Genomic DNA, 25,632 nt, shown 5'->3' with positions numbered 1-25,632 from the left:
GTCACTTCCCTGGCACTGAATCAAATAATTTTATTATTTTTAATCTCTGATTTGTTTTGGGCCCACACTCAGTGATGTTACTGAGGTGTTATTCCTGGCTCTGCATCAGGAATCATTCGTTCCTGGTGGTGCTTGGGGGGGCGGGAGGGGAAGGATACTGGGGATTGAACCCAGGTCAGTTGTGGGCAAGACAAGTGTCCTACCTGCTGTACCACTGCTCCAGTCCCTGAACGAAATAACTTTTAAGTCTGTATATTGGGTGGGAGAGACAGTATAGCGGGTCGGGCGCTTGCTTTGCAGGCGGCCAAAACTGAGGTTTTATTCCTGTCATTCCTTAGGCCCCCTGACCACCGCCAGGAGGAATTCCTGAGTGAAGAGCCAGGAGTAACTCCTGAGCATTGCCAGGTGTGGTTCAAAGACAAAGACAAAACCAAAACCAACCAAACAAATCAAGTAGGCATATCTAGGTACCGTCTACAACTCTCCTCTTCAAAGTCAGAGACCAGTTAAACAAATCTTTACACGTCAGCGGGGCACCAGCGCCACCTTGTGTTCACCTGCCTTCATTACAACCACGCTAGCACGGAAGAGCAGGCTCTGGGATTCGAGAGTTACAGAATATAGCTTTATTTATAGAATCTTACAAATAAAACATTTACAGTCCACATAAGTTATTTTATTTGCTAATTTGTTCTCATAACACCTGAGTTATTTTTTTTAAATACTGTGATGGAAATGTAGAACTGCAAAAGGAAATATGAATAAAAACTACCCTCTCTCTTTGCAAAAAGGAGACAACTTGTTTTACAGCAGGTTCCTGTGGACTCCCCTCTCTGTGGAGGAACTTCCTGAAAACTGGCCACAGGGTCCCTGGACAAAGAAGTCCTCATTTTCAAACCTAGAAGGAAGGACTCTCGCGGGAAGCTCTCAGGTCGACAGAAGACACCTGACCTCTGACCCGTGCCTGCTGAGGATGATGGGGACAGGCAAGACCCTAACTCGGGCTCATGGTCTGTGGGCACATAAAAATGCTTAAAACAGCAAAGCTGACATTCGAAAGCCTGTGAGAACCTGCCACGTTCCCCAGCCACGAGGCAGATCCACCACCAGCAGCCGTAGATCAAGCAGTGGCAGGGTCTTCATGTCCGTGTCCCTCCCGGGTGCCCACCAGGACTGGCCCTCTGGGCCAACTTCAGGTAAGACTTTTCCCTTTGAGGCAGTTATCTATGACAACTTCTCTTTTGTGGTGTCCGGGATCAAACCCAAGGGCCTGGCACCTGGGAGGGGGCATGTGTTCTACCACGAGCCACATTTCCAGTCTTGAGGAAAAGGCTTAACAGACATGTTCATGACAAGAGAAACGGCCCCGCTTCTTCAGATTTCATTTTTTTCCCCCTACAAGTTAAAAGATTCTATTTTGGAGCTCTTCTAAACTAGAAACCCACTAATATTCTAACTTAATATTCTACTCCAAGAATAATGGTGTTAGTAAGGAATGACAGCTCTACTGGGAATGACTAAAATTATAATACATCAATGTGAACAGAGGAAAGCAGAATCTTCTAGTCTTTATTTTGTTTTTTGGGTCACACCCGGCGGTGCTCAGGGCTTACTCCTGGCTCTGTGCTCAGGAATCCTTCCTGGCGGGCTCGGGGGACTCTATGGGGTGCTGGGTATCAAACTCAAGTTGGCCGCGTGCAAGGCAAGCACCCTCCCCACTGTACTATCACTCTGGCCCCAGATATTCCAAAGCTTAAAAGTTTGAGTGTTATTTTCTGTTAGCTCCTGAAAGCAAACTGAGGAAAATAAAATGGGGGGTGAGGTGGGCGGGGGTAGGGGTAAATCATTCTCAACCAGTAACATATTACTAATAATGAATGAGTTATATATATATATATATTAAAAAAAAATGATTCCGACATTCAAGGAATTGGTTCTTTGGTAAAACCGGACCATGATCCCATCAGGAGCCAATCCTGATTTTCATCTCGAATCCTGATAAGCTGGAGTTTTCCTTCGGCTTCAGCCCATTCTCACGTCCATCGGAGTCAATGCACGAGAGAGGCAGGAGAACATAAGAGGGCGTGTGGCCAGGTGGCGCTCAGATTCATTTCAAGAACATTCCTGTCTGAGGGGCGCGCCCCAGGAAGCAAAGAATCAAAGTAGATGCTGTTTTGTAGTTTCTGCAGAGAAAGAAACTTTTCCTGGGCCAGAACAGAAAACTGGCAGGTGTGGGCCATGGGCCAGCTCTGCTGGGCCCCCTCACAGATCCAGCCCCAGGCACGGCCTCTGGGCTCACTGCGAGGAGGAGGAGGAGGAGGAGGAGGAGGAGGAGGAGGAGGAGGAGGAGGAGGAGGAGGAGGAGGAGGAGGAGGAGGAGGAGGAGGAGGAAGGCTTCCGGAGAGAGAGCCCCCCAGAGTGGCTCAGGAATCTCACATTATCAATATGATAATAATAATTCAATTCACCTAGTGAACCTGGAGATGAGCTCCCCTTGAAGCCAGGACTGTGTGGGGCCGTCCCCGACCTGCGTGACTCCCACCCACCTGTCCCTGGTCCCCCCACTTTCCAAAGCGTCAGAGCAACGGGGATTCCGCCCAGGACAGGGCTTGCCCCGTCCCGGTCTGGGATGTGGGAGGGAGGGCTGAGCCCTGTGGTGTCCTCAGCAGCCTCTGGACCGCAGGGACCCGCCACCTCGGACTTGTGGTCGGGAAGTGAATAAATCCTAGGCTCCGCCCCCCCAAGCCCACAAGCACCTGTCCAGGCAGGGCCTGGGCTGGGGAGAGTGGGGGGTGGGGGTGGAACCTGGACCCTCTTGATGTGCTCGCTGGGCTTGGGGAGGTGGCTGGGGGGACCGTGGTAAACCCGAGAGTCTGGCAGGAACAGGAACTGAGGGTGGGACCCAGCCCCACCTCAGGCGTTGCAGGCCAGGGGCAGCCTGAGACAGGGGGTGAGGTACCCCTGCCCCCGCAGACTGGACACCCCTGGGCCCCACTGTCCCTTGGCACAGGGGGGGCCCCTGCCCCTCCACCTCCTCCCTGCCCTGGTCAGCTTCTCCGGCACTCCCATCTCAGGGTGACCGGGTGCCTGACGGACCGTGCGACCCAATCGGAGGGGCCCAATTCAGTGTCCAGAATGCAAATTCATGGGTCTGGACACTGATCCCCCTGCGATTTCTAACCCAATTGGGACTGGCCACTATACTTTGGCATTGTCGGGGGAGGACCTGGCATCTCTCGGTGTGGGTTCGGGGAGGACGGTGCGGGGAACCAGAGATGAGTGGTCTGCTGTGTGCTGGGGCCCGTGTCCGGCCTTGAGTCACTCTGAGGAGGGGGCCCCGGCAGCTTCGTCTGCGGCACTGTCTCTGCTGGAGCTGCCCGCTCTGAGGGGCCTGCAGCCGAGGGCCTGCCCCGTCCCGCCGGCCCTAGCCAATCTGGATCTGTCCTGAGTACATGGTGAGCACCAGCATGATGGTGAAGCCCGTGAGGAGCCCCAGGTTCTGGATGGCAAAGGGGACCAGGACGCTGCCCTTCCGCTCGTCTTCCTGGGAGACCTCGTTCATCTCAGGGAACTGAGAAAGGAGACAAGAAATGCGGTCCAGAAGGGCTCGTACTCCCGCCACTGACCGTCAGGCATGTGCCCACCGGGGCCCAAGGACCACACCGTGACATGCACCTGCGATTTCTAATCAAGTCGCAGCTGAGCGCGACATTGGTGCATCGTCGGGAAGGGGTCTGGTAGCTCTCGGTGCTGGTTCGGGGTGGGGGGGAGGGTTTGAGAAACCAGAGGTGATGGTCTGACATGACTCTAAACTATCACCCGGGCCCCCTCACATCTTTCTAAGCAAAGCTCGCTCATTAAAAACAATCCAGGGGCTGGAGCAATAGCACTGCGGGTAGGGCGTTTGCCTTGCACGCAGCCAACCCCGGTTCGATTCCCAGCATCCCATATGGTCCCCTGAGCACCGCCAGGGGTGATTCCTGAGTGAGAAGCCAGGAGTAACCCCTGTGCACCGCTGGGTGTGACCCAAAAAGCAAAAAAAATAAATAAAAATAAATTTAAAAAATCCAAAGGGGGGAGAGAGAGAGAGAGAAGCGAAGTTCCTGCCATAGAGGCAGTGGAGGGGTCGGGGCAGGGAGAGGGGAACTGGGGACCCTGATGGTGGGAAATGTACACGCTGGAGGGATGAGTGTTGGGATTGACTGAAACCTGACCACTTACAGCTTTATAACGGTGTATCTCATGGTGACTCGATTGAAAAAGAAAAGAAAGAAAAATCTTGTTTCACTTTTTTAAAAGAGGGAAATACTTTATGCACACGTGGCCAATAGATATCATGATAGAAAACAAGGAAGGAAACTAACCTTGCTATGCAGGTCGATCAGTGAGGTATTTTGGCAGCACACTTTAAGCTAGTGGGTTATACTAAATGGTATTCTTTTTTTTTCCTTTTTTGAGGGGGAGTAGAGGGTTTTTGGCCATACCCGGCAATACTCAAGAGTTACTTCTGGCTCTGCACTCAGGAAAATTACTCTTGGTGGTACTTGGAAAATCACATGGGATGGCAGGGACTGAACTCAGGTTGGCTGTGTGCAAGGCAAGCGCCCTAACTGCTGTATTCTCTCTAGTCCCTAAATAGCACATTTTGAAGTTAATGGTAATACCAAGTGTTGGTAAAGTGCAATGGTATATGTTTTACACACTGATTTTTTTTTTTTTTTTTGCTTTTTGGGTCACACCCAACCAATGCTCAGGGGTTACTCCTGGCTCTGCACTCAGGAATCACTCCTGGCGGTGCTTGGGGGACCATATGGGATGCTGGGAATCGAACCCGGGTCGGCTGCGTGCAAGGCAAACGCCCTACCCGCTGTGCTATTGCTCTAGCCCCAGACACACTGATAAATTTAAAAATTATGTTAAGCCCTTTTAGAAAGAAACTTTGCAGGGCATGTTAAATGCCTTAAAACATGTATTTCAACAATTCTAGTTCTGGATAAGATATATGTTTTTACCAAAAAAGGGCTGGAGCGATAGCACAGCGGGTAGGGCGTTCGCCTTACACGCGGCCAACATGGCTGACCCGAGTTCGATTCCTCTGCCCCTCTCGGAGAGCCCGGCAAGCTACCGAGAGTATTCGATATGCCAGACACAGTAACAACAAAGTCTCCAATGGAGACGTTACTGGGCCCGCTCGAGCAAATCGACGATCAACGGGAGGGCCTTTACCTTTACCTTTACCTTAACCCTTGAAAAGGATACTTTTTAAAGAGCATATAGCATGAAATATATTTACTATACATTAAATCGGGACATGAGTAGTTAAAAGCAGACACAGTGTGTTGAGACAGAGTGACAATTGTGTTTCCAGGGACAATGATTAAAGGGAATGTTCTTTTCATCTTTCCCTCCCTTCTTCCTTCTTTATTATGTATCTGCAAATGCCAAATCTTCTCAATCCATAATTGAGAAGCCTAGGTTGAATTTTATATTTTTTTCCTTAAAGATGTAAATTAATAATGGGGCTGGAGCAGTAGAACGGCGGGTAGGGTATTTGCTTTGCAAGTGGCCAACCTGGGTTCGATTCCCAGCATCCCATATGGGTCCCCTTGAGCACCGCAGGAGTAATTTTCTTTTTTCTTTTTGGGTCACACCCGGCGATGCACAGGGGTTACTCCTGGTTCTGCACTCAGGAATCACCCCTGGCGGTGCTCAGGGGACCATATGGGATGCTGGGAATCGAACCTGGGTTGGTTGCATGCAAGGCAAACGCCCTATCCACTGTGCTATTGCTCCAGCCCCCAAGAGTAATTCTTGAGTGCAGAACCAGGAATAACCCTTTACATCGCTGGGTGTGACTCAAAAAACAATTAAAAAAAAAAAGATGTAAATGAATAAGAACAGACCTTCTTCTCACGCTGCTGTCCCCTTCAAAGGCACTGATTTGTGAAATCGTGTATTACTGGAGGGATTCAGTCAAGAGAGCTTTCACTGGAACCAAGCTCACTCATGTCCCCTTCACTGTTCTCCTACCCAAAATCCAACACTCCAGGGCACTGAGCGTGGGAGACTCACCATGTCGGCCAGAGCGATGTACAGGAACATCCCTCCAGCCAGTGCGAAGATCCAGTTGGCAGAGAAGTGGCTGCCCGCCAGGATGCCGAAGGCCAGGCCCACATAGCAGCAGCAGGCCGAGAGGAAGTTGAAGAAGAGCGCTTGCTGGATGCTCATGCCCGCGTTGAGCAGGATGACGAAGTCCCCTGGGCGGGAAGAGACGGAGGCGGCGCCTGAGCACCGGGCGAGCACGGGCTGCTCCCGGGAGGGACCCAGTCAGCCTGGGCTCCTGAGGGGAGTGGCCGGAGCCCTGGACGTGGGCCACCCTCACCGCCCGGCCCCAGGATTGTCCTCCCTTGCCAGACTTGTACTTCCACCCAAGTGGCTGGAAACAATTCAGGGGAATTGAAAATTAGAGAACTGACAGGAATAGCTTCAGTTTTTTACTTTTTTTGCGGGGTGCCGGGTGGTGGTAACACCCCATGACGCTGAGTCAACTTGAGGGTCAACACAGTGCTAAGGCCTGAACCTGGGCGTCTTGCATGTAAGCACATGCCCAGCCTGTGGAGCCGTCTGTCGGACTGAGGGTGAGTTGGAAGGTTGCTCCCTGGCTCACCACTCTCTTTTGGGAAGCAAAACTGAGACTGGAAGAAGGGACATGGGTCTCCTAGTGCTCAGCACAGACTGTTGGAGAGAGGGGGCCACCGCCTGCCACTGCCCCAGACCCGCGGAGCCCACCTGGGCCCTTTGTCGGGTCTGAGCTGTGAATGGCGGGATGTGGAATCAGGAAACTAACTTGTTTCCATTTCTTTTCTGCAGGAGGCAGGGTGTCGTAATAGTGGCTCCTCACAGAATAAAAATATATCAGAAAGACAGAAAGGGGTGGGGGAGTAAGCAGGGGGGAGAGGGGGTGAAGGAAATGGGGAAAAAGAGGAGAGGGCGAGAGAGAAAGTGAGAGAGAGAAAGTGTGAGAGAGAGAAAGAGAGAGACAGAGAGAGAGAGAGAAGTAATTTCCTTTAAGTACCAAGTAATGGCAAAATCAGGATTTGACACTGAGTCTCTGAGTGAGGCAGACTCTTTTTGTTTGTTTGATATTGGGGGGGGGCACACCAATACCAGACGATGCTCAGGGATAACTCCTCATTCTGCACTCAGGGATCACTCCCAGCAGATTCAGGAGACCATTTGGGATGCTGGGGCTGGAACCCGGGTCAGTCGTGTGCAAGGCAAGCGCCCTCCCTGCTGTACTGTCACTCCAGGCTGGAGACAGGATAGAACTTTGTGCTGAAGCGAAGGACCCTCTAATCCTCAGGCACTTCTTCCACCCACCAGGCCCGTCACACACTTCTCGGCCTCAGTAAGATGACAGGGCTTTTAGACATGACCAGCCTGGAACGCAGACTAGGGCGCAGCCGCAGTAAGGCCTTGCCCTCTTGCCCTCTTTATTTCTCACAGTAGAGCTGAGAGCTGGGCACTGATCTGAACCCCACGGTACAAGTCAGGAAGCAGAGCCTGGGGATACCAAAGGGAAAAAACAAATCTCTGCAATAAATCCATCTTGGAGCCGCAGTGATAGTACAGTGAGCAGGGCACTTGCCTTGCACGTGACGGACCTGGGTCCAATCCCCCGACATCCCATACGGTTCCCCGAATGCGCCAGGACTGATCCATGAGCGCAGAGCCGGGAGGAGCCCTGAGCACCACCGGGTCTGGCCCAAACCCCAAGGCACCCCCCCCACTCCCCAAACTATCTTTTTCCAACCTCGCTTGCTGAGAGTGAACTCAGCTGTCAGGGTCAGTGCTGAGTGTGTTGATGGACTCTCAGCGGGGGAACTTCCAGAAGGGCACCCTGGGACCAGCTGCGTGCTCACCCAGCTCGTGCGGGAACTCCTCACAGAGGATGGCCACCGAGGTACTGATGCCTTGGAAGACGGACACGGTGAAGGAGGCGCCGATGGCCAGGCCGTCGATGAAGTTGTGGAGGCCGTCGCTCAGGGTGATCATCCAGGCCAGGGTGCCGATGTCGGAGTAGCGGACGCCCTTCAGCCAGTAGCAGGCGCTCTGGGAAGCCTGCAGGTCCTGGGGGAGAGGCCGTGCCCGGGGACCCCCTCGGTCAAAGGGGTCAGCACCAGTGACCTTCCTGGGAGGCCTGAGGAGAGAGGCCGCTCCCCCTCGAAGGTGCCCCCCAGCGAGGAGGACCGCTGGCTGACCTGCACAGAGAGTGAGCCCACGATGACTTTCTCGTCGCCTCCGGGGGCCCTGCCGTCTGGCTCGCTGCCACAGTGCTGCGGGATCATGTGGTCCAGATCTCCGTTCTGCAGCTTCTCCGTCACACCCTCCTCCTGGTCCTTCTTGGATGGCAGTGTCTCAGAGGTGTAATGGCTGTGCCCGTGAGGATGCTGGGGGGGGGGGGGCGGGGGGGGCGGCAGGAGGCGGGTTGGCCACAGCACTTGCCCAGACCACCCAGAGTGAGCATGCGATGGCCCTGTTCCACCGTCCCAGCAAGCACAAGCACAGAATCCCGAGGAGAGTTCTACAGTGCTGGGCCAGGCCAAGGGAGGCTATGGTGTGTGAGCACAGATAGGGCAAGACCAAAACCCATTCCTGGGAGATAGAACCACTCCCGGGGCTCACATCTGCTCCCACGCAACTACTTAGGGCGTGGGCACGCACCAGCCACCAAAACCAAAGCAAACCTGAGCATCCTTTGGGAACTATAATGAAAGATTCTGGTTTCCTTCCTTCCTTCCTTCCTTCCTTCCTTCCTTCCTTCCTTCCTTCCTTCCTCTCTTTCTTTTTTAATGAATCACTATGAGGTACAGTTACAGACTAACTTTTGTGCTTATGCTTCAGTCATACAATGATCAAGTACCCATCCCTCCACCAGAGCCCATTCTCCACCACCAACGTTCCCAGTATCCCTCCCACCACCCCCACCCCATCTCCCTCCCCACCCTAACTCTGTGGCAGGCACATTCCCTTTTACTCTCTCTCTCTCTGTCTCTCTCTCTCTCTCTGTCTCTCTCTCTCTCTGTCTCTCTCTCTCTCTCTCTGTCTCTCTCTGTCTCTCTCTCTCTCTCTCTCTCTCTCTCTCTCTCGGTGTTGTGGTTTGCAATGCAATGTTCTGGTATTAAGAGGCCATCATGTTCGGTCTATAGTCTACTTTTAGTACACATCTCCCATCCTGAGCGGGCCCTCCAAGCATCCTCTACTTGGTGTTCCCTTCTCTATCTGAGCTGCCTTTTCCCTTGGCATGTGAGGCCAGCTTCCAAGCTGTGGAGTGATCCTCCTGGTCCTTATCTCTACTATCTAAAACGTTCTGTTCACAACCACACTTTACCCACGATGAATGTATATGCGAAGTCCCTGCCCTCTCCTCCAAGGGGCAATAATAGCGTGAGGAAATAATAATGGCATGAGGAAATATTCTTGGACACAGCAACGAGGATCACTGCTGCCCACAGAAAGGCACACAGCTGTTCCCCTGGCCTGCCGGCCAGAGTGTGGGGAGAGACTAGCGCCCCTGTTCCCTCGGAAGCACCACCTCCAACCTCTGCCAACAGGGGGGGCTCACCTCATTTTTCTGCTTCAGAAGCATCTTCAAGATCTTCTCTGTGAAAAAGAAAAGGTAAAAGCCCCCAAATACCACTGCAGACTTGGAGACGTAATAGTCTTCCAGGGGGTTGAAGCCGAACGCCTGCAGACACAGGAGAACAAAGGAAGTTTAAAGAAGTAACACACCTGCATTGGAGTCCTCCCGGCTCCTAAGCGCCTCCTAGCTTCTAGGGAGTGGGAGGGGTGCCTGCCTGCGAGACCACCCCCAAAGCCCCGCCCCGAGGGTTGATGCCCCCATCACTGGGCATATGACGCCAGGGACCCCTTTAGAGCCGTTCTCCAGAACAGCCGCCCCTTCACGGCCCTGCGCTTGGAACGAGAACTCAATCTCGGCTTCTTTGGTGCTTGATTTGCCATAAGGGCAGACTGCCGGCCAATTCCGGATTTAAGGAGAGAGGACTCTGTTTACTTTCATCTGGCGTCCTTGGCTGATCTGCCTGGAAGCACAAAGGGAGAGGGTGTAATTATGCTTTCTAAGATGGTAGGTCCAACTCCCCAATTAAGAAGCACAAACTGGAACAGCCCTGAACGCAGACCTCCCGTGGGCCACAGGGCCAGGAAGGCAGTGTGTGAGCCCATGGGGGTCCCTGAGGCCCTTTCTGAATAGTCTCATTGTGGGGTGGGGGGAAAGCTGAATAAGAAACATCCATGGGAAGAAGTCAAGAGGGGTCACACTGAGAAGCGCGCTGCCAGTGACGCTGCTGACCGGGACAGCCTTGGGAATCTGTCCGGGGACTTGCTCACATCTCTGCTTTTGGACAGGAAACAGGCTGCGGAGACGCCAGGCTCCTCGGGAAGGGGCCAGAGAAATAAAAGTGGGCCTCAGGGCCTCGGGGATGTGCAGATCCCCCTGCTCTTCCTCTCTGTGCTAACGGGATGAGACGCAAGCTCCCCGCTCTGGAGCAGTTTGCTGAGGGGCACACGGCCATGTTCTGGAGCAGAGCGGACACACTCGGGTCCACTTCCCAGGAGAGCCAAGTGTCGAGGCACGGCCGAGCCCACAGGCAGGAAGCACTGTGGTCTCCAGCGTCTGAGGGCCAGTAAAGGGAACCCCTGCCGTGTGGTGAGGGGTGAACACGCCCTGCTCTTCATGGTATAGCTGATCTGTGGTATTCTGACCGAGCACAAAAGTGCATGGGAGAACCCTCAAGGGCCCCCAAAAATGTGTGTGTGTACGTGTGTGAGCATGTGTGTGTGTGTGCACGCGTGTGTGTGCCTGCCCCCAGATCTTTCTGCTTCAGCCACAGGTCTGTCTACCTCGTGACCTGCAGGCAGGCCCCTCGCGTCCCTTGGCTCAGCCGCAAAGACCACAGCAAGCATGGCCATCTCGAGGGCCCGCTGCCCAGTCACAGAGACTGAGGAAGTCTACTCCCTCCAGGGTGACTTCTCTAAAACCTGGCCGAGGAGCCAAAGGCATGCCCCTTGGCCTCCCTTTCTCCCTGAAGGTCCTGCCCGGGATAACTGATCTTCTAACCCCGACCTCAGGAGGGTGCAGACGTGTTTTAGCCCAGGGGGAGTCCAAACACGACGTGGTGATGGCCAGCACTTGGCCAGCTTGGTGCAGACCCCATGCCTGCTGCTGTCCCCGGTTTAAAGAGAAAAGGAGTCCGAGGAGCGATGCCTTGGGCGGCGGGCCTGGGGCTGGAGACCCGAGTCCCTCTCGCTCGCTCGCTCCTGGGTCTGAGCATCTTCCCTCTCTGGGAGGAGGGGGGCTCCGTGGAAAGGCCTCCCACCGGGCACTGGGCCGGGCTCGCCATACCTCGGGGATGAGCTGGAAGAGGGCGTTGGAGTAGAGGGTTCCAATCGCCAGGGCTATGAAGTAGAGGAGCAGCCGCTTGTAAAAAGTCTTCTTCATGAAGGGCACCACGCTGGCCCCCATGAGGGAGCACAGGGAGATGACGGTCACGCAGAGGAGACCGTACCCCCACACTGCCGAGCGGAGAGGGCAGCCCACCCGGGACGGGGACCGGGGACAATGGCGACCACCATTTGTGGGGAGGGAAGTGGGGATGAAGGGGGAGGGGGGGAGGAGAGATTAACACAAGAAACAAGAGCAAAATCGGAGAAGAAAAAAAAAAGGAGGGAGGGAGAGAGGGAGAAATAGAAAATTTGTTAGTGATTCAAGTCCGGTGCAATTTCTCACAATCAAGTTCAGCAGAAATGAAGAGGGTTTCTGGGTCCTCTTGGAACTCTGGGTGGGCCCGAGCTGTCCAGGGCGACCGGTGGGCACGGACACTGAGCCCGGCTCTGGGGGCAGCTGGCAGGGAACAAGCCCTGCGTGTGTGCTGACCCCCGGCTCCCTGGGCCGTGTGCAGGGTGGGGTGAGTAAGTGCCCCCAGGCCCGTGGAAACAAGGCAGTTCCACTCTGCTTTAGGAGGCAGCGATGTTGGTTGGTTTCTATTTTTGTGTTTTTTTGTTGTTGTTGCTTTTTAGGAGGGAAAGTTCGATTAGGGACCAGAGTTCCAAGATCACCCAGTCACAAAATTCATTCCTCCACACAAAATTCATTCCTCCAACGCTTTCCTGGATCACACAGCCCGGGGTCGGGCCAATAGGAGCCCAGTTCAGACACACCACTGTGGCCAGGCACGGGGCGGAAGCTGTAATCACTGCATTTCCATTCCACTCTTCGGGTATATTGCTTTTCAAATTAATAATAATAATAATAATAATAAAAAATTCTACTTCTGAAGCTGAAAAAAAAAAAGTCCAAGATGAGGGAGAGCCACGAGAAGTACCCATGAGGCTCGCCAGGAATTCTGGAGCCCGGCATCATGGTGACGGCAAGCCTGATGCAGGCCTGGACAGTCCAGCTGGCAGCCTCCCCAGGCGGGCTGGCCACTGGCATGAGGCTTCAGTGAGCCTCCCCCACCTCCCCCCCGACACTTTACCCCACAGGGGGTCTGCTCAGGACCACCCTGTGTGCTTCCCTCTGCGCCAACTTGGACTTGATTTTTTTTTTCCAGCTCCACAGTCTTCACAATTAAAAAACCAAAATTAAACATTTCAAAACGGTTCTGGGAAGGGTGTGCCAGGAGGCTGTTCTCCTCAGGAAGAGGCCGAGATGCAAGGCGTGTGTGGAGCAAGGCTCCCCTCCCTTCAGCTCTGCCATTTTAACTGCTTTTGGTGAAGCCCGTCTCTGATTCAGAGACCTGTGTGATGCATTCTGGTCGCTTCAAACGCGGGTGTGGCCCCGCCTTAGGCCAAGTCTTCCTGGTTAGGTGGGTAACTAACCGGTGTGCTGCCTCGGCCTCTGAGGGGCATTTGGGAGCCCTACGGACAGGCCAGCAGCTGCCCAATAGACAAACATTGGGAGTCGCCCCCAAAGAACCTTGCATCTGGCACTACCCTGAGGGGTCCAGGGCCTACCTGGTGACCCAGAGAGAGAAAACGCTGGAAACTCAGAGATAGAGATCATTGGAGTCCCTGGACACAAGGAAGGGGGAGGCCACTTTTTTTTGGGTGGGGAGGGCGCTGCTGAGGCCGGGCGGGCCTGGGTTCTACTGCACCTCGGGGATGAGCTGGAAGAGCGCGTTAGAGAGCAGCGTTCCAATGGACAGGGCGATGAAGTAAGTGAGCACACGGCTGAAAAACGCTTTCTCCGTGCAGGGCAGGACGAGGACTCCCAGGAGAGAGGCCAGGTTAATCAGTGAGACACTGAGGAAACCAAAGCCCCACACTGCGGAGGAACAAGAACAGACGAGGCCTCCATTACTGAGGGCGGGAGCGGCCCTGACTCGCCGCCGCTTGGGCAGGCAGGGAGCTGTGGCCCCGTCAGGAATGTGGAGCCAGGCTACCTCTTGTTGGGGGCTTTGAGGAAGGAAAAAACAAAATAAAAAATAAACACACACACACACACACACAGACACACACAGACACATACTCTCTCTCTCTCATGCACACCAATCAAACACACCCCTCTCTCTCTCTCTCTCTCTCTCTCTCTCTCTCTCTCTCTGTCAGGCACTGATACACACACACACTCTCACACAGACATACACATACTCACTCACACACACAACTCTTATACACTCTCACACACTGGCACACCATTACACACATATACACACACACACACTCTCTCTCTCTCTCTCTCTCTCACACACACACACACACATACATACATTCTCTCTCTCTCTGTGTCAGGAACCGATACACACACACACACACTCACACAGAGACATACACACACAACTCTCTCATACTCACACTCTCACACACTGGCACAGGGTATACACGCACTCTCTCACATACATTCTCTCTCTCTCTCTCTCTCTCTCTCTCTCTCACACACACACACACACACACACACACACACACACACAGCTTAAGGGCTGCAGAGACACCACACAGGGTCCTTGAAGTCTGTCAGATGTGACCCCTGAGCACAGAGTCAGGGGTAAGTCCTGAGCACTGCTGGGTGTGCCCCCCAAACAAATTAAAATAGAATACAGAAAATCTGCTATCCAAAAGTAGTGTGACTCTTCGATGGAGAGGTAGAGGGAAATGACACACCTCGGGGCTGGACAGCCACTGGGAGGTGGGGCGGGGGGGGGGGGGGCGGGGGAAGGTGGCACAATGAGAGGCAGGACGCTGACCCCGGCACCCCGAGCTGGGAGATGCAGGAGGCCCAACCTGGTAAGGTCTTCCATGCAAAATGAAAATACAAAAGTGTCAGGGCCCTGGGGTAAAGAAAAAGGCACCTTGGCCCCCAGTGGCCGGCACTCACCTGCCCTACCTGGCGTGGCACTCAGCCTGCAGCGCTGCCCCCCAAGCCCCCACGCCCTGGCAGCCCACCTGCAGCAGACCGGCCCCGGCTCTGGCCCTGCCTCCCTCCCTCACCCTCCACGGCGCTGGGCTTCCCCTCCTCCGTCTGCTCGTTCTCCTTGTTCTCCCGGTTCTCCGAGGAGCAGGCCTGGGAATCCAGCTGCTGGAGGATGGTGGGGCAGAATTCCTGGAACTCACGCCTCCCGATGCGTGACTGGTCACTGAAGTTGTGGGCCGCGAAGAGCTCTCCAGCACTGAAGCACTGAGGTGGTGGGGGGAGGGAGGAGAGAGGGAGAAGACTTAAGAACCCGCGGGCCCAGCCCGGCTCCGGGGAGGGTGCTCCGCAGACTGATCGCCAGGGGTAAGAAAAACACTGGCGAGAGTCAGGCGCATCCTAGATAGATCAGCCGTCTGCGGCAGTCTCAGCCCGATGTGCCCCCATCCCTAAATGGCTGTCCAGAAACATCCTGGAAACAATTCGGTTCTAGCCGTTGGGACCAGGATGTGGATTCTTTGGAAACGGTCTGCTATCTGCATACCTGACGGGCTACGCCACGGAGACCCCCAGCTTGGCAGCATGTCACCAAGGCCAGGAAGCTGCTATGTTAAAACCCAGCCTTAGGGCCGGAGAGATAGCACAGCGGGGAGGGTGTTTGCTTTGCACACGGCTGACCCGGGTTCAATCCCTGGCATCCCATATGGTCCCCCAAGCACAGTCAGGCGTAATGGCTGAGTGCAGAGCCGGGAGTAACCCTGAGCACTGCTGGGTGTGACCCAAAAAAGAAAACCCACAGCTTTGGGCCCAAGTGATAGTACAACAGGTGGGGCACTCACCTTACAAGGCCAGGGGTGGTACCAACGATAACCCCACAGCCACTGCTCCCCAACCCCTACCCCCGACCCTGCCCCGTAGCTTCCAGAATTCTCCAGGGACGTGTGTGTGGCAAGTCTAGGGAAATATTTGTCTCTTCACCATATAGGGTTGGGGAAGAGGTTCCCAGCCTGAAGGGGTTGGCGATGGTGAGGGAGGGAAGGTTGGCCTAAAAGCCAGCATCTACCGTGGGAGTGAGCGTGGGCTGGCCGGTGGGCATGAGCCCGGAGCCATCGAGGACGCAGGTAGGAGGCCGGCACATACCATTCCTGTGAAACATCCCAAGCTTTACTTCTAATGATACGGACTTGCTTCGACATGGACCAGCCCTCCGGGTGTGTTGACGAGAGCGAGAGAGCTTCTGGGCCTGCGAGGCTGAGGGCTGGACTCTGGAGGCCTGGGGGGTCGGGCTGAGTTGTCATCCTCCTCACCCACTCAGGCCCTGGCTGCTTCTCTGAGTCCACACCACGTGGGCGAGGAGCTCACCGAACGCTCTCACCCGCCAGGATATGGCCTGGGAAGCTTCCTGCCCGGGGCCCAACCCCGATGCGTTCCCACGGGGGCCGCTAATGGCTCTTCGAGGCTGGATGGGCCCCCACTTCCCCGTAAGACTCCCTGCACAAGGGGTTCTCTGCTTCTCACAATGCCCCGAGCGGGAGCACAGAGCCCTACTGGCTGACACACAGCCTCCTGCTCTGGTCAGCTGGGAAGTCTGGGAGAAAACACAGGGAACCATGAGTTGAAAGACCCCAGTGGCTCAGTCCCAGGAACTTCATAAGCAGCTCCCAGAAAATGAAGATTTTTTTTTTTCCTGCCAGACTCAACCGGGATAGCAGGCAAAGGGTTTTGAAGACTGAAAACCGTCAGAAACATTCCAACGGGAGTAGACAGGACCATAATGGAGTCACTTCTGCTATTCCCCACTACAATTTATTTACTGCTCCACTGCGGTTTGGCCTAGATGATATCCTGAGAAACAGGTGGCCTGTGGGGAAGGCGCCTGCCCCCAGCACCCCCAGACGGTGACCCTGCTGAACCCATTCCAACTCATTGCCAGCTGGGATACTGACAGGCACAAAACCAAAGAGATCTTGGGGTTCACGCCACTGAATTTCCTTTCTTTCTTCTTTTTGGCGGGAAGGGTGGGGCCCTTTTGGGGCCTCACCCGGCAGGCCTCACTCCTGCCTCTGCACTTACTCTGGGTAGCCTCCAGGGACTATATGAGACACTGGGGATGGAGCCCAGGTCAGCTATGTGCAAAGCAAGCACCCTACCCGGCCTCATTTAAAAAAAAAGATTTTTTTTTTTGTTTTGGGTCACACCTGGTGATGCACAGGGGCTGCTCCTGTCTCCGCACTCAGGAATTACCCCTGGTGGTGCTCAGGGGACCATATGCTGGGAATCGAACCTGGGTTGGCTGCATGCAAGGCAAATGCCCTACCTGCTGTACTATTGCTCCAGCCCCTAAAAAAAATTTTTTTTAAGGTCACACCCAGCTTTGCTCAGGGGACTGTATGGGATGCTCGCAAACGCCCTCCCTGCTGTGCTATCGCTCAAGCCCCAGAAGTTGTTTTCTAACAATGTTACCGTCCCCCAAGGTTTCATCTTTCCAGCAGTCCCAGGGTACCCCTGATCAGTAGGAGAGTCTAGGGTAGAGGTAATTCCCCACTCCCCAAGTTTCACAGCCAACCTGGGGAAAGGGATGGCACACCTAAAGCGGCGTGCCTGGAGAAGCCCACCTGGCCGGTCTACACCACTGGCCAGTCCTGGGCTGCTGAGGGCCCGCCCCCCCCCCCGCCCCAATCCGTGACCCAGACCCAGGTCTGGTCCCGGGGGTGCCGGGCCTCACCGTGGAGAGGTTCCGAGGTCCCTGCACGGGCTGGCTCATGTTGGCCTGGCTCACGACCACGTTCAGGTGGTCGAGCAGCTTCCTCAGTTCCTGCAGCGTGAGGCTGTCGCCCTCCCCATAGTGATGCATGAGGTCATGCAGGAACGAGGCCGCGCTGAGGGTGGTTGTCCCCCTGGACACGGCGGAAGCCCCCGAGGCAGACGTCCAGATGCTGAGCAGGGCCAGAAGAAGGCAGGCCCCAGAGTCTGGGCGTAGCTTCATGGTGAGAAGTCGGCCTGGACACGAGGGGGAGAAAAAGCAGGTGAGCGAGGGCACGGCGTAAGAAGGCCTGCCGGGCTTGGGGTGGGGGGGGGCGCGAGTAGGACTGCAGAACAGACCCATGGCGGGGAAGGCCTCAGGACTCAGACCCACAGTGGGCAGTGCAGCCCCATGTCACCACAAGCATTGTAGAGGTGGGGGTGTTCACTCTCTCTCTCTCTCTCTCTCTCTCTCTCTCACACACACACACACACACACACACACACACACACACACACAGTGGCAGTAAGCCCTATATCATCACAAGCATTGTGGGGTTGGGGATGTTTACACACACACACACACACACACACACACACCGTGGCCCGGTGAGAACCCCTGGCAGCACTTGAAGCACTGGACGTCGTCAGTCAGTTCCTGGGCCCCTGGACGTCGCTCTAGGTTACCTGTACTAAGCACGGATATAAATAACACCCCGGCCCCAGGTACGTGCGTGAGGCACTCTTTGGAGGCCCCGGCTCCTTCTGCACTGTCGTCTCCACAAAACTGCTCCTCACCTCCACGCTCTTTCTCAAATCTGTCCCCACCAACTTCCAAACAGCCCGGATGAACACAAGCCCGCTTCCAGCGGGAGAGGCCCAGGTGACAGTTTCGCCCGGAGCTCCCTCAAGTGCCAGGAGACAGGGACCCTCCAGGCGATACCTCACCCACCTCACCCCACCCCAGGACCCTGACCACTGCGCAACGAGTTACTTCAGGCTGAGGGGAGCCTGTCACGGGCCGGTGCCACAAGGCAGGGGCTCCATAGCTGCACAGGGACTCTGGCAGCTGCTCAGCCACTGCAGACTCGAGAGCACCTGGCCTCTGGCCGACACCCAGGGCACTTTCTGCTCTAGTGGAGATTCGCCCAGGAGAGGGAAACAGCGAAGAAGAAAGTCTCTGGAAGAAAGGAGAGAGCAGAGCACACGGGGCACAGTGCGGGTGCAGTGGCAGGACACGGGTCCCAGATGCAGGAAGGACAAGTAAGCAGTGGAGAAGAGCAGGCGCAGCCGGGCAGGAGAACAAGCCGACCAGCCTGGAGCCCGGCACCCCTTTGTTCCTTGGGCACAGCCTCAAAGAGCCTGAGAGCCTCGGGTCTGTCTCCAGGGTGCCAGGCCCAACCTGGGTGTACCTGAGAGAGAGAGAGAGTGTGTGTGTGTGTGTGTATGTGTGTGTGTGAAGCCCAACCTGGGTGTACCTGAGTCTGTGTGTGTGTGTGTGTGTGTGTGTACAGGGAGAAAGTCAGCCACAGGCCTGCACTAACCTCAGTGGGACTTCAGGTCTCTACATTTGGGGGGGGGGGGGGCGGAGAGAAAATGAGGGAGGGAAAGAGAGGGCAAGAGATAGGGGGGGGGTCCTTGGACAGGAACCAGCATTCCTGCTCTTAGGGGTGACCGCCTTGCCTGGAACTTGGTGGCAGAGGCTAGCCACTGAGGTGAGAATGTTGGTAGTGAAATGGGAAGGGCGTCAAGAAGTTCCCGCCAGAGTGTCATCTTGTCATGCAGGTGATGAGATGACGGGAACAGGAGATAGATGGAGGCAGAAGGAAGCCCCTGGCAGGGAACTGAGCCCTCAACTCTTCCCAGACGGATGAGAGGACAGCAGGGGTCTCACCCATGTGCACAGGGCCAAGGAAAGTGGAGGGGACCGTGCTGGGGGACGGCCCAAGTGAGGCCCAGTGACAAGATACAGAGCAACACGCCCCATCAAGGGGACAGAGGCGGGCTGGGTTCCAGCTGCAGATTTCAGGTCTGGGACAAGTACAATGGATAGACAATGGCGTAGAGAGAGTGGAGGTAGGGTGGTGGCCCAGGGACGGGCTCAGGACATCCGGGCATTGGGGACAGGACATCAGGCCCTATGTGGGTCGTAAAGAGGTTGTAAGTGGGTGAAAGGAGAGGCCTGGACACGGAGAAGGGCTCAGACTCATCCACACAACTGGACGATGAACTTTAACTTCTATAGTTCTGTTGATTTTTTCTTTGGGGGCCACATCTATGATGCTCAGGGATTAGTCCTGGCTCTGCACTCGGGGATCACAGGGGGCAGTACTCAGAGGACCCTATGGGGTGCTGGGATTGAACCCACGTTGGCCACATGTAAAGCAAATGCCCTGCCTGGTACACTATCTCTCAGGCCCCCAACTTTAACTTTTTAAAGTTTTAGGACTGGAATGATAGCACAGCAGGCAAAGCACTTGCCATGCTTGTCCTCAGACAACCCTAATTCAACCCCCGGCACTGCCAGTAGTGATCCGAGCACAGAGCCAGGAGTAAACCCTAACCATAGCGGGGGATGGCCCCAAAATATAACAAATACTACCCCCAAATGCACCCGAGTTTCATATGCAAACTCTCTATACAATACTGAAGAGTTCAGGGATAAACACACACACACACACACACACACACACACACACACACACACTTCTGTGGGAATAAGAATAGAACCCCCTCACCCTGGGTGAGACCCCTCCCCACCCCAAGGGACCCAGCCCCGGCAGCGGAAAACCTCCAAAACTCAACCGCCGCGTCCTCACAGCTGCTCTTCACACACTCGGGCCGAGCCTCACCCACGAGTGAACCTATTCCGAGATACCTCAAAGGACACACCCTACCCAGACATACTCCAAGAGTACTGCACCACATTGGATGTAGGAGGCAACCAACCTTAGAGGGTAATATTAAATTATTTCAGTTCTGCTTTGGGGCAAGGATTGGGGTTCGGGATGGAAACACCTGAAATATGATGGTGGGATTAGTGTCTGACTATTAAATGTAATCAAATGTTGTAAACTACTTTATAAAAATTTTTTAAAAATTAAAAAAGAAAAAAAGAACAAGACTCAAGACACCCCTCTCCCTCCCCTCCCCGGCAATGGGCCTAGGAGCCACCAGGCACCCAACACACACATGGAAACCTCTGTGCTGAGGATGAGTGTGGGCCAGTCCAGTCACGTGTGGAGAAAGCCCAGCCGCTCCTGAGGCCGAAGGGTGAACCCCAGGAAGTGGTGCTGGGCTCCCCACTGCGGCCTCCTGTGTGACTCCTCCACTGATCCACAGGCCAGCTGTGCACACCCGCTTGGCAGCAGGAAGCGGGGGCTGGACACTGGCTGGGGATGGAGAGATGGAGTGGGGGGTGGCAGTGCTCCAGCCATCACAGGCCTCTGTGACCATCTCTAGCTCATTAACTGTGTCTCAGCTGAAATACAAAAAAAAAAAAAAAAAAGGGCGGGGGGAAGTGAAGAGTCGAATTCTCTTCCAGGCCTCTGGGGACTGAGAACAGTCGGGCGTCAAGATGCCGAGATCTGCATCCACAGTGCAACATAGGGCAGCCCCCGACCCTCCCAGGTGTCACTCCATGTGCCAGCCCTGCCCACCCTCTCACGGATGACTCATCCCCCTGGCAGGGCTGGCACAGTGGTACAGGCTCTGTGGGCACTGTTGCGGGGTAAGCTGGTGCGGGTGACCCTGAAGGACCTCAAACTAGCCCAGGGCGCGAGAGCCGGTGGCCTCAGGAATGAAGCCTCAGGAGCTGGTGCCTGTCTGAGCACGGAAGGTGCCAGGGAGGGGCCAACCAGGGAGGAGTCACCAGGTCTGTTTCCTGAGCTTAAAAAAAAAAGGAGGACAATAAACCAGCATAAAGGGAAACACTTGATGCAGAGGAAAACACTACATTAAAAAAAAAAAATCAAGATGTTGAGCTAAAAGGGGAAACTGAAATGGCATTGCACTTTTCCTCCGGGGGAGTCATGAACATCTGAGGAAAAAACAGTGGGGTGGGCCAGGTGGGGGAGAAGGTCCAGACGCCAGCCAGGCAAGGAGGCCGCGCTGACTTCAAACGCAGGGGAGGAAAGGGCTGCGGCGGCCCGGTTGCAGTGACCTCCCGGAACCCTGAGGCTGCCTGCCCGCCCGGACCTGATTCACTGGCCAGCTGCTGGGAAACAAACAGGTGGGAAGCGAAGAGCATCACCAGGTCAAGGTCCTCGCTGAACTGCTGAGCCCGCCTGGCCCCTGCAGGAACAGGAAACGCAGCCTCCAAGCAAGCAAGGACAAGGACAGCGTCCCGAGCCCCAGGTGAGGGGGGAACCTGTCACCTGACCGCCGTCTCCATATTCCCCCGCCATCAGGCTGCAGAAAAGCGGACCACGTCCCATGCGTCACTGCAGCTGAGTGAAGGAAGACAAGTCAGCATGGACGTTGGGCAGGAAAGGGAAGGACTGTCTAATGTTGGGGGGACGGTCGGCGAGGCCACAAACAAGCGGAAAGTCACCGTGGACAAACGCAAATGCATGTTGAGTCAGAAAGTATGGCAGACCCCAGGGAAAGCAAGGCCGCAGAGTGGGACTGGGAGACAGCCCAAGGACAGACGCAGCACTGCGTGGTCCCCCAAGCACAGAGCCAGGAGCAGCACCAGCATGTGTGGCCCAAAACATTTTTAAAAGGGGGTTGAAGTGATGGCACAGTGGGTAGGGGACCTGCCTTGTGCACAGCGAAGCTAGTTTAGATTCTCAGTACCCCATATGATCCCTGGACCCCACCAGGAGTAACCCCTGAGCACAGCCGGGGGCGGCCCTCTCCCCCTCAGCCCCCAATTGAAACACACTTTAAAAAAGCGTCAGCACAATCCACCCCAGCGCCATCTTACAGCATGCAGAAGTGAAGAAAACCGGCTGGTGGGCACCACCACCCCCGGAGAATTCTCTGGGCCTCCTACTGATCCAATATCACTGGGAGGTCCCAGATGGGGTAGGTGCTGTCTCCCTGCCTTCTCCAGATGGAATCCCGGCGACCATGAGCTTCTACAAGCATGGCTCCGGTATGCGGGTACCAGGACTGTTTTCCGAACTGCGCGGCCGTGTAAGACATTTCCTGATATGCAAAGTGATCAATGGAAAGTAAATGATCTAGCGTTTGTCCCTGAAAAACAAGCCTGAATGGTGATGGGAAAATCTGAGCCAAATATAATGCCCAACCAAAATGCAAAAATAAATAAATGTCAGCAAACTCAGACACCTCTTCCCAGCAGCAGCACTAAATTAGAAGAAAACATGTTTACCTAAGATTGAGATAAGACAAAAGGTGAAACTCTTTTTTTAAAAATTATTTCTTATTATCTCATTCTTGCTTTGGACAACCTGGCAGACTACGGAATGTAACCTGCCCACACGGCAGAGTCTGGCAAACTCCCCGTGGCGTACCCAATATGCCAAATACTAGTAACAATGATGGGTCTCATTCTCCTAACCCTGAAAGAGCCTTGAATGTGGCACTTTTTAGAATCTCAGGGCTAGGACGAAGGAGACCTTACTGGGGCCTGCTCGAGGCAATCAACAAACAACAGGATGATCATGATTGTGATCTTTTTTTTTTTTTGGTGGGACAGCCTCCCAGGGATTGCTCTGGGGATCAGAGGAAGGTAGGAATCAAACCTGGGGTCCCAGATACGTGAGGCCCGCATGGGCTCCAGACCTTCCACCTACCTCCCCAGGCCCCAAAGGAGGAATTCTTTCACTGGAGCAGCTCCACGCTCCCCAGTCTGAGACTATGTACCCCCCAAGAACTCAGCTGGGGGTGGGGGGAACCAGTTCCCACGCTTGTGGATGTGGGCACAGTTCGATGACTACCCAGTGCGGCTGTGGGCCACTGAGGGGGTTCCCAGGCCTCAGTGCCTTCCCCCCCCGAGGTCAGGGTGGGTGGAGAAGGGAGGCAGCATCTTTTCTCTCATGACTGGGACAAGTTACACAAGTTCCAGCATTCACACAAGTTACCGGCACCCCCCGACCACAAAATGGTAATATAGTACATGAAAACGCGGATGATGCTCTCTGGGGTAGGGAGGAGGGCCAGTCCTCACGGGCAGTGCTCAGGGCTTCAGCAACTCAGACAACCAAGCCCAAAGTCATGTGGTACTGTGGTACAAGGTGTGCGAGCTCCCGGGAATGGGTGACTTGTGTCAAGGAATTAAGAGTCACTGTCTAAACGTGGCTCCAAGCCCTGGACCCACCAAGGCGGGTGGATGAACCCTGGCAAGTCCAGGAAACTGGGAGCCCAATAGGCCAGCCTGGTCCAGGTCAATATTGCCTTAAGGGCTCCCTGGGGTTCAAAGTTTGAGAAAAACGACCAACCTGTGCCCTTCCTCCCCAGGTCCAGCGCAAACAGAGCTGGGAAATCTGCCCTGCCCTGAGCCCTTGCCCTCTGGGTACTCTTCTTCCTTTTCCCACCCCCAGGACCTTAGCCTCCAGCTTTGATCCAGCTCAAGGAAGAGGTACACACACGTACGCACGCATGCACGCTCTCTCTCTCTCTCTCTCTCTCTCTCTCTCATGAAATCTCTCACCTTGGCCCAACTCAAGGAAGAGGTGCACACACCACACACACACACACACATACACACACTACTTAATCTCATAAAATCTCTCACCTTGCTGGGATGAGAAAATGAAAACAAACCAAAAAGCGAAGGGTGACCCAGCAGCAGGGAACCAGGCTCCGCAGCAGCCTTCGCCAAGCCTGGCCATGTCAGACAGAACCGCAGGAGGGAGTCTGGGAAGGGCTCACGGGCCTGACTCCACGCTGAGCCCTGAGCGAGGGCCACGGCGGCGGCCAGGCTCCGAGCCGAAGCCTGGGGAGAAGAAGAGCATCTGCCAGGGATCGACGGAGCCAAAGTCTTCCCAAACCAACCACGGGGCCAGGCGGCCTGGGGAGCAGAGCCCGCCAGTCAGCTCCAGACAGCCGGAGTCGCCCCTCATTCATCACCATGTGCCAGACGCTCAGTTGCACAATCCTCACCTACTGTGCCGAAGTCCACTCCAGTTTCTGGGGCCACGGGGCCAGCCTGTGGCTTAGGAAACATGGAGCCCACATTACATCACCTGCATCCAGGGATGAGACTCCCGAAGTGTTAGGCAGGATTTGACAAACAAGTAAAAGGTATGGTCACAGGGCTCAGTCATAGGGCCCCGTGATGATGTGAGAAAGACGTGTCCCAGGGACAGCAGAGCTCTTAAGGTTGGAGCCCAGCACACTCCCTGGGTCACTTCCTCGCCAGCACCCTCAGTCCTCAAGCCCTCAGTCCTCTCCCCAGACCTGAAATCCTGTCCCTTGACAGAGGGCAGCTCAGTTACCTCCTCTTCTAGGAAGCCTTCCTGGACCAGTCTTCTCCAATTACTATGAACTCTCAACTACCTGGTTTCCCAAGAAACCTCCCCAAACAAATTATTCCTTGAAGGCAGGAAGGGCCCATCCCCCATGGCCCCTCCTCACAACTCAGCACCCTTAGGGCAGGGAAGGGGTAAGAAGCAGAGAAATGGAGCTGAAGTTGCTAAGTGCAGCCTCCTTCCCCACAGAGGTCTACCCACAGGGCCCTCCCCGGCTTGAAGGGAAACAGAGAGCTCCCAGCCGCCTGCCTTCCACCGACACCACCCTCCGACACCACCCTCCGGGGTCCACGAGCCAAGCTAAACCCGAAGGAGGCCAGTGACGACTCCTCTAGACTAAAACTGTTTCTTAAGTTCATGTAGAGTCATGAATTGAAATGTGAGTTAGTCCTTTCAGCCTGTTCAAGCTCTGTCCAAGAGTTCGTTCACTCAACAAGTACTCATTACCCTTGAGTTTCATAGCAGGAATAATGCCAGGTTTGGGGGTGTGGGTGGGGGTGCCTCGCACTTGCTCTCAGAGCCAACAATGCAACAGATAATTCCTAAGAATAATGAAGTAGGCACCAGGTTTCCTGGGAAGTGTGAGAGAAACCGCCCTGTTGTCATGAGCCCTGAGGCCACCCCCGGAGCCACGAAGGCTGCACCCCTTTGGAAATGCAGGAACTGATGTACCAGTTCCCCCCAGAAAAGGAGAAGTTCCAAGACTTTGAGAAGCCAGGACCACCAAAACCACAAAGCCCTGAGGATAAGGGTCTGTTTCATTGTATCTATCTGCAAAGGGAGCCCCAGAGCCAAGTCCAACCAAACCCACTTTGTAAAGGCAAAACAAGCGTCTCTCTTGTGGGTGGGGGATGGGGATCGCACATCAATCTGGATAGGTGATTCCTTTCTTTCACTCTGTGGGGTGCCATTGGCTCTCTTCTCTCTGAAGAAATCCACTGTTCTCTCTTGAACACATAACTCTCGCCCTCATTAATTTCTCCAATATAACTTACTTGTCTCCTCCAGAAATTCTTTTCCGTG

The 25,632-nt window shown here is 54.9% G+C and overlaps 1 protein-coding gene across 2 annotated transcripts in view; it reads right to left on the bottom strand.

Moving 5' to 3' along the window:
• Positions 1–2,617: 2,617 nt before the first annotated feature.
• Positions 2,618–25,632, bottom strand: part of SLC39A14 (solute carrier family 39 member 14) — a 45,719-nt gene continuing 22,704 nt past the window's right edge. Inside the window, exons 2-9 of one of the 2 annotated variants that reach the window (XM_056119005.1) lie at positions 17,154–17,428; positions 14,509–14,695; positions 13,176–13,345; positions 9,626–9,748; positions 8,262–8,450; positions 7,923–8,130; positions 6,073–6,257; positions 2,618–3,571 (exon numbers count right to left, since the gene is read on the bottom strand). In XM_056119005.1, the coding sequence (XP_055974980.1) occupies positions 3,425–3,571; positions 6,073–6,257; positions 7,923–8,130; positions 8,262–8,450; positions 9,626–9,748; positions 13,176–13,345; positions 14,509–14,695; positions 17,154–17,414 (1,470 nt within the window). In that variant the 5' untranslated portion in view covers positions 17,415–17,428 and the 3' untranslated portion in view covers positions 2,618–3,424. Of the gene's footprint in view, positions 3,572–6,072; positions 6,258–7,922; positions 8,131–8,261; positions 8,451–9,625; positions 9,749–11,425; positions 11,596–13,175; positions 13,346–14,508; positions 14,696–17,153; positions 17,429–25,632 lie in introns of both variants that reach the window. The other variant, XM_056119003.1, reaches the window with a different exon arrangement.

The sequence above is a fragment of the Sorex fumeus genome, unplaced genomic scaffold (genome assembly GCF_029834395.1).
Source record: "Sorex fumeus unplaced genomic scaffold, SorFum_2.1 ptg000039l, whole genome shotgun sequence".
NCBI classification, from domain to species: Eukaryota; Metazoa; Chordata; class Mammalia; order Eulipotyphla; family Soricidae; genus Sorex; species Sorex fumeus.
The sequence above is the reverse complement of the archived record's forward strand: the minus strand, read 5'-3'. Positions and strand labels throughout refer to the sequence as shown.